This window comes from Zonotrichia albicollis, chromosome 10, assembly GCF_047830755.1.
Source record: "Zonotrichia albicollis isolate bZonAlb1 chromosome 10, bZonAlb1.hap1, whole genome shotgun sequence".
In the NCBI taxonomy this organism is placed as follows: domain Eukaryota; kingdom Metazoa; phylum Chordata; class Aves; order Passeriformes; family Passerellidae; genus Zonotrichia; species Zonotrichia albicollis.
The window spans coordinates 21222904-21242720 of NC_133828.1; the positions used below are offsets into that span (position 1 = coordinate 21222904).

The following is a 19817-nucleotide window of genomic DNA, read 5'->3' on the forward strand; positions in this document are numbered from 1 at the left end:
GTTCCAGCACAGCCTCAGCCCCCTGTGCTGGAACTGGACCATGGCTCTAAACTGACAGAAAATACAGCCAACTTCCCTCCTCACTAAAAAAGCAGCAAGTAGACATTTTTAATTCACTGCTTTTGGTAGTGCCGCTCTTTAATGTGTTTTAGTACTACACCAGAACATAAAGCCTGCTACCTTAAAATAGGACTTTAAGAGTTACCTGCACAAACTCTTCTCTTTCAGCAGAAAAACAGCAAGTTAAAAGCCTTTTTACAAGTTGCTGGAAATGAGATCATTAAAAACTAATTTTCTAGCACCTTGCAGACATATGTTTGCAAGGTAAATAATGCAGCAATATAAAATAAGAAACTGGTCAGATATACTAGAATCATTGATTACCCAAATACAATGTTCCAACATTGCCATTTGAGGACAAAAGTGAACTTACGAAGTGAACAAAGGTTCTTTATATAAATTCTGTTTTATGACAATGCTACATGCTACTCATTGCATAGGAAGTTTATTGAGTTTGGGCAGACAATCTTAGTTGAATTGTAAGTCTAACTTTTCCAGTGGGATTGTTACCCCACTACCACATTTCAATCACCACACTACAAATACCTTACAATCTTCCATTTTCATACTAAGAGTATTAACTAAAAACATTATTTAACCCATTATAGATTAATGACATTGAATATCCAATTTTCTTCACTTAATTGTCAAGTTATAGTATTTGCTGTGAAAAAAGAGCATCTGCAACAAAGAAGGTAGGAAATCACAAAGTTTCCAACAGTGGTACAGAAAACCAAAAACTAGAACCTGTTTGCATGCAACAACCATCCTCGATTTTAGCTTCAATTACTTGTAGAACATTCAAAAAAACACACAGGAACAAAACCAAAATGCCCAGAACACATACAGTGTAGGTGGCACTAACTCACCTTAGACACCTGATGGAAATATATATTCATCATATACAAGGATATTCCATATTGTTCTGCCTTTGCTTCTGACTAGACACTAGCACTATGCCAACTACAACCCAACATAGCAGCAAAATGCTGCTTTTTGCTCTACACATAAAAATAACTGAAACACAGGAATGGGTCTTTTTCACATCATTGTCTATGGGTATTTACAATTTATGTTACAAGTTTTATGACTTACAGTTTTAAAGTATTATGTCCAGTCAAAAACTATCACAGGTTTTTGAAGTTATTTTCTGGAGCAGAACCAGCTAAAGAGTCAAATGTTTATGAGACAAAAACCACTAAAGAAGCCAGGAGAAAACCTAATGCATAAAGAGGTAAGCAGTAGGGATATCAGTAAGGCATCTGAGCACCCTATGCCTTATATATAGGCAGTAAGAACATTCCTGATACCACAAGAGCAGAACTTCTTCAGCCAAGGTGCACAGCAAATTCATTCCCTCTCTCTTTTTGAAGTGATAGGCACTGCATTTTTTGATTGCTGAGAAAGCAGCCACAATTAGAAAAAATCTGTCATTTACTTATGAACCATTTGTTGTTAAAAATAAGCAAGGACAAACAGCAGGACTGGAGAAGCAGTAACATTGCCAGGATATGGGGAATGTCAATGGGCTTGTGATTTTACTTGGATAATAGCCATCCACCAGGAGACTCAGACAGGAAATGCAACAAAACCCAAATCCTAATGAACAGGAGATAAGAGTTCTGGTCTTCATTATAGTCTCTGTTAGGCCACTGACCACCACGCCATGGAAGAAGCCACTCAGCATGGTCTTGAAGAGGTTCAGCCAGAAATTTAGAACAGATAAGAAGCAGTAAACAACGTAATTTGTCTCCTGGGAAGGAACAAACTTATCTCAGGATGTCTGCCCAGACTTGTGGATATGTGCAATCATTTTTATGGAACATTCAGGGAATGTGCCAAGGGTAGGAAAGGTGAATCAGGACATAGCCTATGGAAAACAGAGAGGAGGTGGCCTGAAAAGGAGTCACTAGCATAAGCTGCAAGACGGTCAGCTTGTTTGGCACAGCCCTGCACGTGATCACTGCTGTCTGTCCTATGTTAAGTCCTACTTGTAACACCCCCTTTGTGACCTTGCTCTCTATCCTGCATAGGTGTGATCTGCAAGGAAACTTGAGAGTCAGTCAACAGCTATAGAGAGATCCGTATCTGGAAAGCCTAAGGCCTAAGACACTGACCACATAACAGACCTCAAGCCTGGGCACCAATACTGAATGAACCTAAAGCCTGTGTTAATGTTTGTGTCAGTGAATGCTGTCCTGCCCCTGAATCAGAAGAGGGCTGGAGTACCTTTCACCAGCAAACTTTCAATTCTCATCAGCTGTGGAAGAACCTCATGAGCCTGTTTTCTTCTCCCAAGTGCTGTCAGCATGTTTACATGGTGCCAGTAAAGGCAATGGCTTTTCTTTGTCACTGTCTGTGTTACCAGCCATACCCCACACACACTGCCATCCTGGGAATGTGTGCTCACACTCACTGCTTGTGCAGATGTGCAGACAGGAGCAGTGAAAGCACACCAAGAGGAGGAATTCCCTGTAGCTTAGAGGGCACTAAATACTGGTTCCCTTCACAAGTATGTCATGATTATCCACTGGAATTACTATGCACAGGTCCAACCCTCATAAAACAACACAGTCTTGCAATTACACTATAATTTTTCCAGAGTCTAGAGAACATCCAGTTATCTTCAAGCTTTCTTTGTCCTTCAATAGTGTGACATTCCCATAATTCATCTTTTGCCAGACACTCAAGACTTCACGTAACATTTTGAAAGAAAAAATGCAAGAGCAACCTAACTTCAAAATTATGCATGGATGAAGGAAAATGTTTCCAGTTCACCTTTACATCAAAATATCTGATAATTAGCAGCCAAGAAGCCAAATACACAAATATAAGTTCTGCAAATTTTCTAAAGTAGTAACTTGCTGCTTTTAAAAGCTATTAGATTTACTAAGTTTCTGTCTTTATCCCTAACAAAACTTCCCTTATATGACAGTTTAAGACCAAAAAAAGACCTCATATGAACCTCAAGAACAGAGGAATGCTTTTTAAAATCAATATGCAATTGTTTCTGTAAATTTGTTTCTCCTTTTTTAAGCATGCTCAGTCTCAAGAGACATAGAAGGGGCAAATGCAGTTTTGGGCATTACATTTTACCTGTCCAATATTTAGTATGAATTTTCTGCCTTGTTTTTAAACTTTCAGTATCTATAAAAAGAGGTCATTACAATTTTTAAAAAAATCATAGTTCCACACTTTCAGGGGTGATATAAAAACATGTGGTATATACACAACTAAACCACCACTGCCCTGTATTACAAATCAGCTCTTCTAGACCAAAGAATTATGTAGAATTGTCTGTCTTACAGCAAGCAGACTTGAGCTGCACTTTTCAGCACAGCCACACCATTAAGAGTCCCATTTCATTAGGAACTCCAAGACTGTAGTGACAATACATGGTTTCCACATCACTAAAGATGAGCTATTCATACAAGTATTTACAGTATTTCTGCACACTGACTTGAGCAACTAAAACATCTCATGATAATTCATCAATTAATTTTTAAAATAGCACAAGAAAATCCACACTTTGCAAATACTACCCATACTGGAATTTCTCAATCTATCACAATTTATTTTACCATGAACAATAAAATGTTAAGGGTATCTACTTTATGGGTGTCAGCAAGTGTTACTGATATCTTACATAAAAAATGTTAAATGCTGTTTTGTATTAATAACTTGGATAACAGCATCTTTTTTCAACAAATCTTGGAATGTTACATGCCCTGACATTGTACCACAAGATGATAATAAGAGCAGGAGTGAAAGCAACCTCAAATCATGCACTTACTTATTCAGTGTGAGGTCAAGGATGAATTTAGAGCCAAAGGCCTCAATCTGGAAACTCGCCTGGGCCAGATGTACAGCCTGTAAACAGAAGCACACCGTTGTCAAAATATTCACTGAGTTTTAGATACAAAACAAATGTGACTGTGAAAAACAAAGTTATGGAAAACACGCTTATTTTGATGAATCTCATGGGCATATGAAAACTTTTGCCCTTGTACCAAATTCTCATTCAAAAGGATTTCCTTTTTAGAAGGAAGCAAATGGTACCTGAAAAGCGTACTCTGAAACACACACTCATCCCTCACAAAATGGAAAGGAAAAAAAAAGTTTCACACAAATGTCTATATTTTGCCATAACCAGATGGCTGTGTAACATAAGCAATGTAGTATACTGTTCTTTTAATTTAGTTATTGCAATCATTCCCTTTAAAAGGCTGAAATAATTAAAGCATTTGTAATACACACTTTCAAATATGAAAATCATGGCAAGGTTCCTATTACATATTATGAAAAACTCCTTCAAAGTAATCCCTTCCCAATTAATGGCTTGTACTTGGCACTGTAGCTAAATCAGTATAAAGAATACTGATGCTGGTCAACACACAACAGATCAACATTAGCTTGTCTTGCACAGGGAGTTAAGTTTAACTTCACGATATTCAGTTCTTGTCAGGTAAATTGTATTCTTTATTTTTCTCTATACTGCAATAACTGTAGCCAAAGACATCTGAAACATGCTTATCTGTTTCTAGAAAAATGGGGAAATGATAAGAGATGATCCAAGAATTCCTTTTTGTGAAGAGCTGTTCTAGCAGGGTTGAAGAGATTACATCTGAATTTCACAGTATCTTTCCTGATAACATTCTAATAAAATCATGCTCACTTATACACTAATTTGATACAGTATAAATAATTACACAAAGCTGGAATATTATGACTAAGCCCATTAGTCAAAAGACAAAAAACCCCCTATTTTTTATTAAACACCACAATTAACCCTCAGGTATGTCACATAAATATGTCACAGAAAATATATCAAGTTCTAGCTAGTTTACAGCACAACTTAAATAGTATGAAAGTTAGCTTTTATGGTTAGTTCTGTTTTCTTTTGGAAATTTCTCCACAAAGGACAAGGTCTTTATGTTTCTCTTCCATTCTTGCACTACACAAAGCAGCACCGATTTTAATCTTCCTTCTCAGCAAAGTTATTAATCATCTTTCAGAAAATTCTTCAATATAATTTTTTAAAATTGCTATTGTAACTAAAATCAGCTGTGACATTTCCTGTAATACTTTATCATTCTTTGCTACCAGAATTATAATTTTCCTTTCAATAGGGTCACAGAGCTTTGTTGTCAGGCTTCTTTTTTAAAAACAAGTCATGTACAAATATTTTAAGTACCTTTTAATGCCATTAAAGAATCTTAGCTAAAGCCTGTTTTTGTTCATTAAAAATACAATTACTCTAAACAAGAATTAAAAAAATAATATTCCCAGCTGATATCTAAAATCACATAGAAGCAAACCACTACTAAGCTTTCTCTCTGCTCTATTTTTTGGTAAATGTATATTGTTGTCTCACCAGTTCACCAATTTGCTAACACTGGCCTGGCAGATCTGAGTTTACAGCTGCTCTGAATCAGCAGAGCAAAACAGTTTAAGTATAAGCACAAACAGGTGGCATGCTCAGAAAGACTCTGCTGGCACGTACATTAAAAAAAAGGGGAATGTCAGGTTAAATACATACCTAGTAGGAAAGGCTTTTCAACCCCAAATCCACTTTTTTTTTTACAGATGAAATAAAGGAAAAAGTATCACAAGGAGCTTTCCAAGCACCTGTTCATGACAAAAACTTTATTATGTTTTCAAAACACACATGTATTATTTTTTTTTTTTAAAGCATGAAAATTTGTTACAGGAAAAGGGCTGCAATTAGTTTTGTGCCATAAGGATTCCACTTAAGAGATACACAAGTTACTGCTTTGAATCTCCTCCATATGTAACATTTACCTAAAAAGATGTGTTCTCATATATATGCCACAAACAACATTTCAACGTTAAATATCTGCAAAATGTACAACAGCACGAACTATTCCATTAAGATCATTCTGGAACATGAGAAATCTCTCCCTAGGCATCAGCTACTGATTTCAGTGACAGCTAGATGGATGACCAGTCTGACCTGACCAGCTTTCCTGTTGTCCAACCAAGACTGTTCAATGGTATCTGTGTATCACCCTTCAAGCTTCTAAGCCGTGAACCATGTATTCTTTATCTTTCTGCAATTTCAAATTATTAAAAGTAATTTTTATTCTTGGTCTGCAATATCATAAAACCCCTTCCTCTTGTAGAATTACATTGCTATTGTAGCAATGTATTGCTATTGCTTGTAGCAACATTGCTATTTCTGAAAATATTTCTGTATATAAAAACGCTATCTATTAGTGTGACTCACTAGCAGATGCAGCCTGTACACAAAAGCAATTGCAGCAAAGCAGCTGACACTAATTTGATGACCTGCAGCAGGGCATGTTCACCAAACTCAGCTGAAACCATGGGTTTCAAAAAGATTTTAAATCCCTGCAGTTTAGCAAAAGCACTGTTTTGAATTCAGATGAATGCAATACACTGCTGCTACAGCAAATACAGATTCTCCTAATTCAGTTTAACAACAGATAACCACTCCCAAAAGCCCTAAAGCAGCTGAAGGTAATGAGAATAAATATCTAATCCTGAAACATTATTTTCCTGCAATAAGTTAGCATAGAAAGCGAATTATAATCAGGTGTTTTAAGCATTACAACCATCATGTGCCATAATGATAGGAGGAAAGATTTCAGAAAAGTATCTGCAATTCTGTTATCCACCTTATAATTTCACTGTATTCTCTCATCAACTACTGTGTAATACAAATACCTGAAGAATAATCTGAAATACAGTGTTCTTCTCATTGCCAAAGAAATATCAATTCAAACAGGAATATAATGTTGATCAGCACGTATTTTGAAGACTATACATCTTTTCACAGGAAAAAGCATCATCCTCTTGTACAGCCTGTGCACATGCAAATGCTCACACCTGCAAAAGTATTCTTTATTTACATAAAGAGGAGACCAAGTTCCTTTGTCTGTGCTTGCTTATAATCTAAAAACCTCTGCAGAGGTTCCTGCTTTGACAGCCTATTCCAATGGCAAAGCTCCAAAATTACATAAAATTTTTCTTCAGCAGACTTACTGATGATGTACAGCAATGTGGGATGAAGAAAGGTCTAAGTCTCTCAAATTCTTCCTGTCCTCATACCCAAATTTTATGGGAAAAAAAAAAAAAAAGCCTTTTTTTCCCCCTGCTCTGGGAGCTCAAATTACTGGTAAAGTCATTGTAATAAGAGATTCTTCATACTAGGGACATTCTAAGAGTGGTATAGCTGCTTATGCAAAGTAGAACTTCTCAGGGTTTTTTTCAAGCTAAAAATCCATATGTATAAAGAATTCCAGTTTCTTTCAAGTCAGTCATTAGGTTACAGTATGTTTCAATATAAAAATGGTTGTAACAGGAATCTCAGTTCTACCGATCTACGTCACAATTTGAATCCTTTCATTGTTTTTGTTATCTTACGTGGGCATCCTTTCTCGATAATTCACTTTTTTCAGACTTTCAGGAAATTTACAATCATCATCACCAAAAATAAACTACTACATTAGTTTTACTTTCTTCACAGTAAAACGATGCCCAATGCAATAATGTGTTATCCCTTCAAAAATACTAAGTTCCATCACAAGTCTTTAAACAAAATTAACGGCATTATTTAACTGACTAATGGAAGCTATGAGTTTTTTGCTATATTCATGCAGATACAATCTCCAAAGGACAAGCTCATTGCTTTTAGAAATCTATTTTTTTCATACAATTCTGCTGACTAAAATAATGGCCAAAAGCTACCTCTCCAAGTTTAGAAGCTGAGCAAGAGGTTTCATCATTCTCATTATGGATGGAAATAGAAATGTAAGTCAGATTTAGATGGATTTTACACCATCAAAACAGTTTTTTGCTCTAGACCTCCATTCTAATAATAGCCTTCGTTTTGTCACAAGTCAACATGACTTAGTACATATTAGTTTATAATCCTGCTTTCAGCTTGTTAGCCTATCCTCAGACCTCACAGACACCATTCCCTCTTCTAGCATTTGGTTACATTCCACTGTGTGGCACATCCACCAAAACAACCTTCCCCTACTCCCTGGAAATAAAGCATTTCATATTGAAACAGAATATATAAATGTGCCAGCAGCATGTAAAAACTGATGTTTAAAAAATACAGCATTTCTGTACGTTTTAAACATACAGAAGACAAATCATCAAAAGAAAACCTCTTGTTGATGATTCGTCTCTGGACTTTAACAACAGAGGAGTTACTTTGATGCACTTGAACCCCGAGCCTTGAAGACTGTTCTTTGCAAGAAAGGTTAAGGGCATGTGAAAAAAGACCTCTGGAAGCAATCCTGCTGTTGTGCATCTAAACCCCAGGGGCCACAACTCACCCTTCTCTCCCACCATGGCAATCCTTGGATACCCTTCTGTAGTAACATTGGCCTCCAAAGCCGTACCTCCCCCCTGAGGATTTTTTTGTAAGGCCCTACAAAGTAGCGCATCCCTCTCCTGGGCCACCTTCCTGCAGTACTCAGCCTCCCACAAATGCTAGAAAACTTATAAACTTCATTTATTTCTATTTCAGAACAAGGCATAGATAGTACAAGTGTTGTCCCACCTAAAACTTAGGAAATTAAACCTTTCATAGGTTATTGTGTGAAGCTCCTGAAAGAATCCAGAAATACATTTTAAAAAAAGGATTTAAGAAGTTGTAGAAATAACATGACCTGCATTTCAGCTAAGAAACAAAGACCTAAATCTAGTTGAAGTTGGCATAAGGAAAATCTACTTAGAGAAACAAAAGACAGGAAGACCAATTTCAATCCTCCTGTTAGTAACTACTGAAGACACAGAGTCAAGATAAGCCTTTTGCATTAATATAAATTCAATATAGAATAGAAAAAAAAAAGTACACACAATCTTTCATTTACAAGTAGTGCAAACTGAAGCTGCACCACAGAAAGATCAGGGAAAAAGAAAGAAAAGACAAAGCCAGCTGAAATACCACAAAGATTCTTCAACAACAAAAAAACAAAAACAAAAAAACACTGCTTTTTTCCCAATACTGCTTCCTTTTAAATAGAAAAGAGTTGTTTTCCTTCATCTTAAGGATGTTTTCCTGATCAACTTTCATATGCTGCATACAAAAGTTACATAGAGGACTGAGATAGCACTGTATCCCAACCTTTAAAGCAAGGCAACATAGCAAAAATTATTGCATCCACCTGGCAGGAGTATGTTCTTTATGTAAATGACAAACACCTGACCTGATCAGAAACACCTGGAGTTCCCCTCCATGAAAAATAGCTCAAAATAAATCAAACTTTTTTAGGGAAGGGGGAAACATTGTCATAGTCAAAAGTACTCATCCTTATTTTTTCCTCTTTAGGATCTGCAAAACAGCTTTACTAACACCTCTCTCCTTCCCAGAAATCACATTAACAGCTTATAATTATGCATGAAGAGATAGCTTCTTTACAGCTCCTGAAAACTTCTGATTCAGAAACTCTCCAGCAGATACAGTCAGCCTCCATATAAATACAGTTTGAGTTATTTTCCACTCAAAATTTGCTAAGATTGCCCTGGGCTCTGTTTCTCCAGCAATCCTATTATCTTCAAACACCTTGCATTGCAGGACTTTTCCTTCTGCTGGCCACTGTAAGGACTTGCTCCTAGCTTTTTGTGACAAGCTGTGCCCCATGCAGTCTTCCTGCTAGCTCCTAAAATCTTGTGTATGTAGCCCTGTGAAAATGAACCAAAGCAGTTGTCCAGTTCAATAAAGAGATTAACAGTTCCTTCAAAATCCTACCTCCACCTGCAGAAGCTTAAAAAGACCACAGGTGACTCAGACCTATTCATCAATTTTATGGATTCCTGTGAGCTTCTTCAGTCTGTTTTTATAAATAGATGTTCATTTTCGAGCATTTTGCACTAAAAATAACTTCAGAAGAACTCAAAACCAGCTAGCCTTAATTTGACTATGAGGAAACAGGTACACAGAATTCAGAGTTTTCAAGCATCAAGTAGTTAAAATCTGCTTTTTTAAGAGCATAAAGCTAAAATAAAGTATATACTAGAACTCTGCCCCCTTGGAGATAGATCACTTTATCAAAACTATGATGAACATTTCTTTCTTTCAGCAGTGATAAAAAGCTTTTTCCAAAAAGGAGGAATGCGAGAGGGGCTTGATGACAAACACCTCCTCAATATGATGACATTTCACCAAAAGGGGATACAGAAAATCAGTACTAAGAAAGTTATTATAATAATAAGTTATTATTATTTATGGGGGTTTTGTTCTCTGCTACACTGTTTGCAGAGTTTAATTTCTACCAACATTTCATGAAGAACATCGCAGACCCTTACTTTGGGACATGATTTTTAAAGAATATTTTAAACAATTTTATATCATTATACTTCTCCAACTTCTCCAATCTCTTTCTTTCCATATGCAAATCATTTCTTCTAGTCTCACCCTCTCCTTACAGTGACTCAGCATTTCTGAGGCATTCAGGCCTAATCCCACAAACTGGCCATATTACATTATTCTGACCACTGTACAGAAGTTCCACAGAAAGGAGTCTACTGAATATTATTAATAGTTAGGGACTGTTTCCACAACATATGCCTATAAATGGCATATTAAGGTTGACAAGAAAATAGAGGCTAAAATGTATAGACCCAAGAACAGTGAAAGAACAACAAAAACATTTTTTCCTCACAATTTCCCACTCTATACATATAGAAGGCTGTCTTAACTTTTCTCACATTATTAAAAAAATCCTAATGTACAGATGTCTTTCTTTACCTAACTATTATTTAATAGTTATTTAATAGTTATTTACCTAACTACTTCTCTTAATTACCAGTAAGAGACATCAAAATCCCACAGGTAGGATTTATTACCATATATATCTTATATACCTTTATATTACCACATATACCTTTATATTACCACATATACCTTTATATTACCATATATATCTTATATACCTCATATGTATCTTTATTACCATATATATTTTTTAATTTTGGGAAGGATAAAAGCCAGTGTTGAAAAGAATCCCCCCCCCAAGTCAAAGCCAACCCCTAGGTATCTTTCACAATCAATTGCATTGTTTTGTTTATGGGTTGTTGTTTGGGTTTTCTTTTTACAACTTCCAGACTTCCCCCTGCCTTGATTATTGCTCTACAGAGAAGATCATAGCAAATCTTAAACAGAACAAAATAATATAATACCAAGGAAATGCACAAGATGCACGTTGGGGTGAAGGCGTCAGGTACGATGACCAGAAGCAAGACATGCAAAAATCCATCCAGACAATGAACATAATCCACTCTTTTCTTCAATTAAATATAAACAGTAAATATAAAACAATCGAAATTTCATGCCAGAAGAATGAAGTCAACATAATGGCACTCTCCATGAAGGCCCAGGACTGAGGAACCCTTCTGGGGGGAAAACTGCAGCATTAGCATTCCCTGTGCTTAAAAGGGACACAGTGAATAGAAAGAAGATCCACTTTACACAACAGTCAGCAGCAAGCATGCCCAAGGAAATCAATACCAATTCTGTCAGCACTGATTTCTGCAGAGCTTTACTCCAATGTGTAGGTACAAGGTAGGGCAGAGGAAAAACAGCAACAGCAACATTCTGGTGGGCAGTGCTGGGTAAGCACAGAGATTGGGCACATTGTCCCCAATGGATTTCAAACCAACACACAGCAATGTGGAAGAAGCATTATTCCCAAAAGCAAGTCTGCAAGCACTTTTAAATCCCTTTCTCCCCAAGAGGGGAGCAGCAAGACCTTAGTGTTTTAAGTGTATTTAAAAGAGTGGAGTCACTTGAAAGAATATTAGTTGTGAATGTAGTGTTCTCTTAAGTAGCTCCAGTTTCCAACAAAAAGCTTTTCTGTGCCAACCATAACACATTCATGTATTGAGATGCATCCAAAGCACACACCAGTATCCATGTTCAATAAGCTAGGAAGCAACCTCTCTTCCTATTAAAAAATAAAAATTATACAGGTACCTCAACCTTTTTTTTTCAAAGATTATTCAGTGCCTTTTTATTAACTTCACATCTGAAATGGCACATAATCAATATTAGCATAAGGACATATAACATGTATTAAATTCACTGTCTAAAATTTCAAGAGAAATGCTATTCAATAGGTAGGAACTCCATTATGGCTAAGTCTTCCAGTAATATCATACACACTGACTTGTTTTGTTGTCTCTTCCCTACCTCTTTATATTCAAACCATCTTTACCTTCACTTTACCCTGTAGGAAGAAATTAATTTTTTTAATAAAGATTTATAAAAATGGGATGAAATTAATTTAAAGGGTACTAAGTGATATTGTTTAGACAGGTTTATTTCTTTACAAAGTTATTCCCAAAACCAAAGTTTGTTCAACTCCATATAATTTCAGGAGGAAAAAAACCCCAAAAAACTTACTAGGTGCATCCATACAAAATGTAATACTGGATCTTGCCATAAAATATGAGGAACACAGGTACTGTTTGACAAAAAATGGTAACACTTACAGTGGTCTTCACTGGCCATGCAGTGGCAGGGAATGAATGCTGCATTTATTAGGTAGTGCATGGCACACTCAAAGCTAAGTAATTCATGCTGCAAGTTCAGGATTCCAAAGAAGCTCCCTATGCAGGTACTTCTGCAGTCCAGAGCTATTTTGGAAGAAACATTTTGTTGATGGTATTGTACCAAAAGTGAAGACACCAGAATCTATACTGATTAGTCAAGTCAACCTCACATAATTCTCATTTGTTTTATCTACAGTTCAGTTTCTGAACCATTCTGGAATTCAAAATAATTATCTTTAAGTTAACACAAGGGAAATTACATTCTTGTTTAATTACATGTACTCCCTTAATTGCTAAAAAATGTGGTAGGGACCACCATTAAGTCTTGAATATATACAGATCAAAACAAACACAGTTTCACATCACATATCACTGTTTTGAAAATTCTGCAGATGAGCCTCTTTTTACCCTACCTTGTCATGTTTCTGCTGGTGCCTTGCCCTGGTATCCAGGATATGGTAAGGGGTCTCAGAGTCTCTGTTGATGTAATAGATTAGTCTTGAAGGCAGTGTGATTTCTTTCTGGATTGCATTGCTGTAGCTGTTATTTTTACTGTTACTGCTGTTACTCTGTTGAAATGTACTCTCTTCATCTGCCAGCACTTCCTCTATACTGCTTGCTGTTTCATTCCAGTGCAGGCCTGGGGAAGAAAAAGATGCCAGCCATAAATTCCATGGCAGAATGTGTTTATTTCCATGAAAAAGCTACATATTTGCTTGCAGTTTTCTAACATTTTACTAATTACTCAAGCAAACAAAAAGATAGCTTATTCACTGAGCTAGATTTGATTCATTTTTTACATATAAAATGGTTTCAGAAAGAACATTATTTATTTAATTGCATTAATCTACATTTTCATATGCATACATTATAAATATTTTAATACCTCTCAACCTTCAGGAGGAAAAAATCCTCAACTTAATGGATACATAGTTATCCCCTACATCTTCTTGCATAGCTAAATTCTTTCACAAAAAAAAAAATCTACAAAAAGTTAAGAATACCCCCAGTGTTGCTAACATACACTGAATTCAGAGTCCATGTGCACTGAATGCTAAACTTCCTATTATGTAAAGGGAATTGATTTCTACTTCTTTAAACTTTGACAAGAGCCCTTTTCGTCAGTAGCAGCTTTTGAAAAGAAATCCTGTATCTTTCTTCATTAAAATTTCAACACAGTCAATCAACGCGATGTAACAACACAACAATGTTACAAGGTAACAGCAATGTACCAACAATAATAACATGATTCTGATGAGTCTCTGATGAGACTGCATTCAGAGCATTCCACATGTCACCTATATGAAAACAAGCGCAAATAAACAACAAAGCACACCCGAAAACCCGACCCCAAGCAGACAAATTAGCGGATCGCCGTCCACATGCACCGTGACACATCCAAAGCCCACCGGAGCTTTTTGTGTCGCATCCCTCACGGGCAGCATCCCTACCCAACACACTGCAGCACCGGCACCGCACGTCCCTCTCTTTTGTGAAAGCAAGCAAGCAAGCAAGGAAACCTTAATTGAGCCCCGGGTTACACACGCCGACACAGACACGTACACAAAGCTGGGAGAGGGAAGGGAGGAAGGAATGGTTGAAGGGAAATGGATGTTGCCGGGGTTTATCGCGGGGGACACCTCAGGCACCCGCAGCGCACCCCCGCCATACCCACCGGCGGCTGCAGCCGCGCGGGCCCGGGGGACACAGGAGCCATGGAGGAGCAGGAGCAGCGAGACGAGGCGGCCGAGGAGCGGCAGGAGCGCGGGGCGGCGGCGGCCGCCGCAGCCAGGCTGCCGCAGGGAGTTGCTGCCGGGCGGCTTCATGGCTCATAGCGCCCCGGGGCGGGGGGGCAGCGCGGCACAGCCCTCAAGGTCGGCGGGCTGTGCCCGGGGGGCGCGGGCGGAGCGGCGCGGGCGGGTCCCCGCAGCGGCACCGCCCGTGCGGCTCCTGCCGCCGCCGCGGACACAGCGGCACCTCAGCGCGGGGGCGGGCGGGTCCCCGCAGCGGCACCGCCCGTGCGGCTCCTGCCGCCGCCGTGAGGGACACACGGGCACCGCCTCGACACCTCAGCGCCAGCGCGGGCGGGCGGCGGCGCGCGCGCACCTTCCGCGCCCGCCCCCGGCCGCGCGGCCCCGCGCACGCGCGCTCGTGGCGGGCCGGGCCGGGCGGGGCAGCGGCCGCTGTCCGATGTGCTGCCCGCGGGCACCGGCCGGACGCGGCTCGCGCGGCTTCCCCGTCACCCCCGCGCCCCACCGGTCGCGGGTGCCGCCGCGCGCTGGGCAGCCGAGAGTGAGGTGCTGCCTGCCGGCGGGGTGAGCGCCGCCAGCTGCGCGCAGAGCCGCTCCGGGCCGGGGCGGCGGGGCGCGGCCGAACGGGCTGAAGCGCCAGCTGGGAGCGGGTGCGCGGCTGCCCGAGGCGTAGCGCTCAGACCTGGCTGGCCCCTGACGTGGGCACAGCTGCAGACAGCTGGGTCTGGGAACTGTTTTAAAGAACTTTCACGCAGGGGTGAAATAGCTTTGAAATGCATCAGCCCTGAGCAAAGTTCGGAGGAGTCTCCGGGGGCACTGACCAGCAGCAGGGGCAGCTTTGCTCTCCTGAGAGCAGGGGCAGCGCTGGAAGAGGAGGCAGTTCAGAGCAGGCAGTCCCCAGCTACTGCAGAGGGGTGCACGAGCAGCCCCTGCTCCACGTGTTGTGCGGAGCTGCAGGCTCCCCCCTCGCCTCCCTCCCAACGCCTCCGGCTCACAGCTCTGCTCCTTGCGTCCCCCCGGCGTTCCCTTTGGTCCCTGGGCCCCGCTCATCCTCACTGACTGCAGCTAACTAACCCCTGCAATGAAGGGGGGTGGAGGTGAGAACCAAATGCTATCAAAAAAGTGTGCAGATATTACAAGGAAAATGGATGTATGCACAATAAACCGAGAGGAGGACTGCAGGGAGGTGCGTGGTCAGATTCTGACCTGGTGCAAATCCACTCTGCGGTGCTGCGTTCAGCAGCAGGCAGTCTGGACCGCAAGCACAAGGAGTGGTGCATTTCTGTGCAGTGAACAGCATCTCTCATAGTTCCAGTCCAGTATGCCTGGGGTGAACCACCAAGATGAAGAATAGTTGCAAAGATAAAAATAACTTCAAAGAGATATGAGAAGATGAATCTGTTTTGTATTCATACTGTGACTTCAGGAGTCAGAAAACCTGAGTTCAGAGACAGGTTTAGATATGGATTTCTTAGCAAACATTTTGCCCGGCAGACTTCTAATACCCAAGAACAGATATGCTTTATTTTGGTGCAAGTCTTGCTGCTGAGGAAATAAGGATGTTTCCTTTTTTTTCCTTTTTTTTTTTTTTTTTGGTCTGGATATAGCTTTTTATTTGTCAGTTTATACCTTCTAAGCTGAGTCTGCATACCACATGGATTTCCAGAAAGATAGGTAGTGTTCTGTTTCACATAATTTCTCTACATTCCAGCCTGACTTCATTATCATTGTTAATTTAAAAGTATAAGCAGTTTTTCAGATTATTACTATGCAGACTACTTCATAACAGTAGTGTTATTAGTTTTTAAAACAATTAAATCTGAATTATCATGCCAGTTAAATAGATGCTGCTTGTGGAAACTGAAAATCTAGTTGTGTAGCAGCAGACAAACACTTTGAAAAGACAGATCTGTGGTATTGCCGGGGTAAAAATAAATATAAAATGTGCCTTAGGATTTCACTGTTGTCTAGGTCTAATGAGAAAGCTATACCCATTTTCTACATAAAATGGTCTTCCTTAAATCTCATCTTTCCAGGCATTTTCCATGCAGCCCACCCAGCCCAGCTGTTCCTCATCATTAGATATCACTAGAATATTTCAAAAAACAGCAGCTCATGTTTCTCCCCATAAACATATAAACAGAACAAAGGATCAGTTATGTCAGTGCATTCAAATCTAAAATAAATACAATTTTAGAAAAGATTTTATTAGCAAAGAGAAGAAGAGTAGAATGACCATGCAATTAAAAAAAAAAATCCAGAAACTTTCACCACACACAAGAAAGAAGTCTAGCAACAATGAACACTGGAAACACCTGCTCTCTGACACTCTTTGGTCCTGAATTTGCCAGCCAGATTCTGAGGGTAGAAAATTATTTCCTTTTTGTACAAATGTGGTCTAGGGCAAAGATTTTCTGAAGTTCTTTTAACTCATGTACAAGCCTCCAGCAGAAACAATCACCTGAAGAACCATCTAAAGCATGTGTGCTTACTCTCCAAAGCCCTGATGGACATCTAACTCAAGCTGTGCCTCATAAACCTGCTAGAAGCCTTCAGATGGTCATATGCAGTTCACAGAGCATAATCAGCTCAAGATGAAGTGTCCTACTACAAATGACAGCTGCTTTTTGTTTGGTTTGTTGTTTTTTTTTTTTGAACTTGCTTTCAACTTTGAAAGGCACTATGAAATAATCCCAGATATATTGCAGTGCAGATGTCTGAAAACAAAATACCAGAAGCATGGATTATTGCAGCATCTGTATCCAGTGAAAGAAATTGCAACATCTCAGTCAGAAATACACAGAAAACAGCTGACAGCTGGAGCTTCAAGACTGGCTGAGAGCAAATGTGTACCATGCAAGGTACACACATGCTTTCCATCAGGGTGTTAAACAGACTTTACATCACAACTTCAGATGATTGCCCAGAGCTTTCCAATTCCTTCCTCCTTTTTCAGGGTGGGGGGCAGTGAGCACACAGGATGAAATTTCGTGGTGTCACAATTCAAATAAAAAATGCTTCAGATGCAAAACTGCTGATTATAATCTTGGCTGTTCATATTGATACTCAGGTGCAAGATGTTGGTCCAGATTCTGTTAACCTAGCCATAAAGATAACAAACTTCCAACACAATCAAATGCCTTTTCTGATGTCACCTGAAAAAAGCCACCATATCACTTGTCCTGGGAAAATCTCTATGTAAAATATGGGTTTAAAGAACTTGCTCCTTATAAAGCATAAATAATACTGATCTTTCTGAGTGAGCACAATAAGACAGTATCTTACTAGAAAATAAACATAATTTCTAGATTTCAAAATTAGTTTCTTATCTAATATTTATTTCAAAGATCCATGTAACAAATAAGAAAGTCGGATATTCCTAGGTATTCCCACAGAGAAAAACTGGTCTTCATTTTAACAGAAAAAAGAATATTTCTGTTGCAGATGGAATATGAAGAAGACAAATTCAGGAGATGAAAACATGGGTAACTGATTTATCAAAAAGTCTTTGCAAAGATGCCATAAGAACAACTCAAATTTACAACAGTGATGATCATTAGACAGGAGTAAAGCACGAGCATAGTCTGTCACTTTGGCAATAACTGGTGATTCCAGCTGGGCAGCTCCAGACTGACCCTGGCAATGAAAGGTATGAATGCCATGGAGTGCAGGCAGCACAAACAGCATGGCAGAAGCAGCTATTGCTGAACTCTGTCCCCAGAGAAGAGCAGAAGTCAGATCTGATTCTGATTTACTCACATTACTGCCAGGCGAGCAGGCTCAGCTAGGGTCCTGCTGTGCTCTGTGCTGTACACACGGGACAAAATGACAGACCCCTGTAAAGAGAAATTTCCTTTTTATTTGCAATAGCAAATAGCCCAGCCAATGCTGTAAATAACAGAAGAAATCTAACAGCTCTAGGAGGGGTACCAAGCATGCTGCAAGTCTAAAAAGTGGTAATTACACGGGGGACTTTGAACAATAGAACCTCATTAGCTGGCAGGTAAGTAATGCACACAGCCTGTAATCTGCATGCAAAGAGGGTGGTAGCCATTCTCTATTTCTCAACAGGGGTTTAACAGTGAAGACAAAGCTGTACTGAAGCTTCATGCCACCCATATTTCCTTACTTTGTATCATATGCAGTGTAAGTATGGGTAATTTATACTGAGAAGAAACCTGGTAATTGCAATGAACAATGCATTGCATTAGCATAACTGGTTTTAATCATTCATATTTGAATACTCACCAATTCTCCACGTTCAGCTATTCTTAAAGAGCTCCTCAGTAGGTAGAGTGAAAGGGAATATTGCTGTTAGAATTTTTTGTAATGATATGACCATTTTTTGCTACACATCCTGCCACCTAACAATGCGGCAACAACACAGCACTTAGTCAGAAAAATCAGTACTTTTCATTTATTCTGTCTATTTTAGCCTCTTTAAATACTTTTCAGTAACTGAGGGGGCAGGGAAGCATTAAGTGATACAGTAATGTGAGAAACACATAAGACAGATTCAGGAAACAGAGCACGGGCTCTAGATTGTTCAGAAGCAGACATCACTTTCCAAACTGTAGATCTAACAGAAATGGGTTTCCATTACCCTTCACTTTTCCATCTTTGTTTCAACCTCATACACTTTAGAGGAAGAGCTTTTTCCTGCTACTTCCTGGTTCCACAGAGCCCTAAGACCAGTTTTCCCATCTATGTACGGTAGTGGAACTATGTACAATATTCGGCACAGAACTGTTTTAAACACAGCAATTCTATAGAATAAAATATAGGGGAAAATGACACTTTTCCTTAAGAACTGTCACTCATTTGTTGAGATCTGGGTGCACATCTTCATTAATAACTCTGCTCACCAGTGGCAGTGCACAAATGAACTCTTTTGTGAGTACTGTGTGTTCCAGCACTCCAGGGTAGAATATACACAGTAATTAGGATATACTTGCCAGCCCTCTCCTTGCCAGGGGAGACCCTTAACACTGTGAAATATTAATGTTAGGTCAAGAAAGTAAAGAAGAAGAAAGTAAAATGATAAAAGAATATATTTTACCAGTGTTCAGCAGGGAAGGAAAGGGAACACAGCTGTGCTGCTAATAGCAAATGGGTCAGAAGGTTTACTAATTGCAGTTCAAATTGCATCCAGGTGAAATTTGAAATAAATCGTTTAATTCTGGATGCAGGAAAAATTATTTTGAATAAATGTGCTAGACTAATTTCAGAATTAATTCACTGTGTCCTCCTATATAATTAACTAAGCCTTCATAGCCAAAGGATTTTACAAGCTGTTTAGTAGGATTCCTCAGCAGCATTTAAGCAAGTGCATGTAAGAAATTGTACACAAGACACTGCAGTGACAGTTGATATTCTCATACTAAAAATGCCAATTATTCATCATATTGTCCAAATTATTAATGAGAGAGAGAACAGCAGCAGAAACATGTTGGTCAA

At 39.3% G+C, this 19817-nt stretch overlaps 1 protein-coding gene across 6 annotated transcripts in view; it reads right to left on the reverse strand.

Moving 5' to 3' along the window:
* The window catches only part of ADAM23 (ADAM metallopeptidase domain 23), a 64027-nt gene extending 49306 nt beyond the window's left edge, over positions 1 to 14721 (reverse strand). For 4 of the 6 annotated variants that reach the window (XM_005484154.4, XM_005484153.4, XM_005484156.4 and 1 more), the window contains exons 1-3: positions 14285 to 14721; positions 13023 to 13249; positions 3854 to 3930 (exon numbers count right to left, since the gene is read on the reverse strand). In XM_005484154.4, coding sequence (XP_005484211.2) covers positions 3854 to 3930; positions 13023 to 13249; positions 14285 to 14435 — 455 coding nt within the window. In that variant the 5' untranslated portion in view covers positions 14436 to 14721. The remainder of the gene's footprint in view (positions 1 to 3853; positions 3931 to 13022; positions 13250 to 14284) is intronic. The other 2 variants (XM_005484155.4, XM_005484158.4) reach the window with 1 other exon arrangement.
* Positions 14722 to 19817: the final 5096 nt, after the last annotated feature.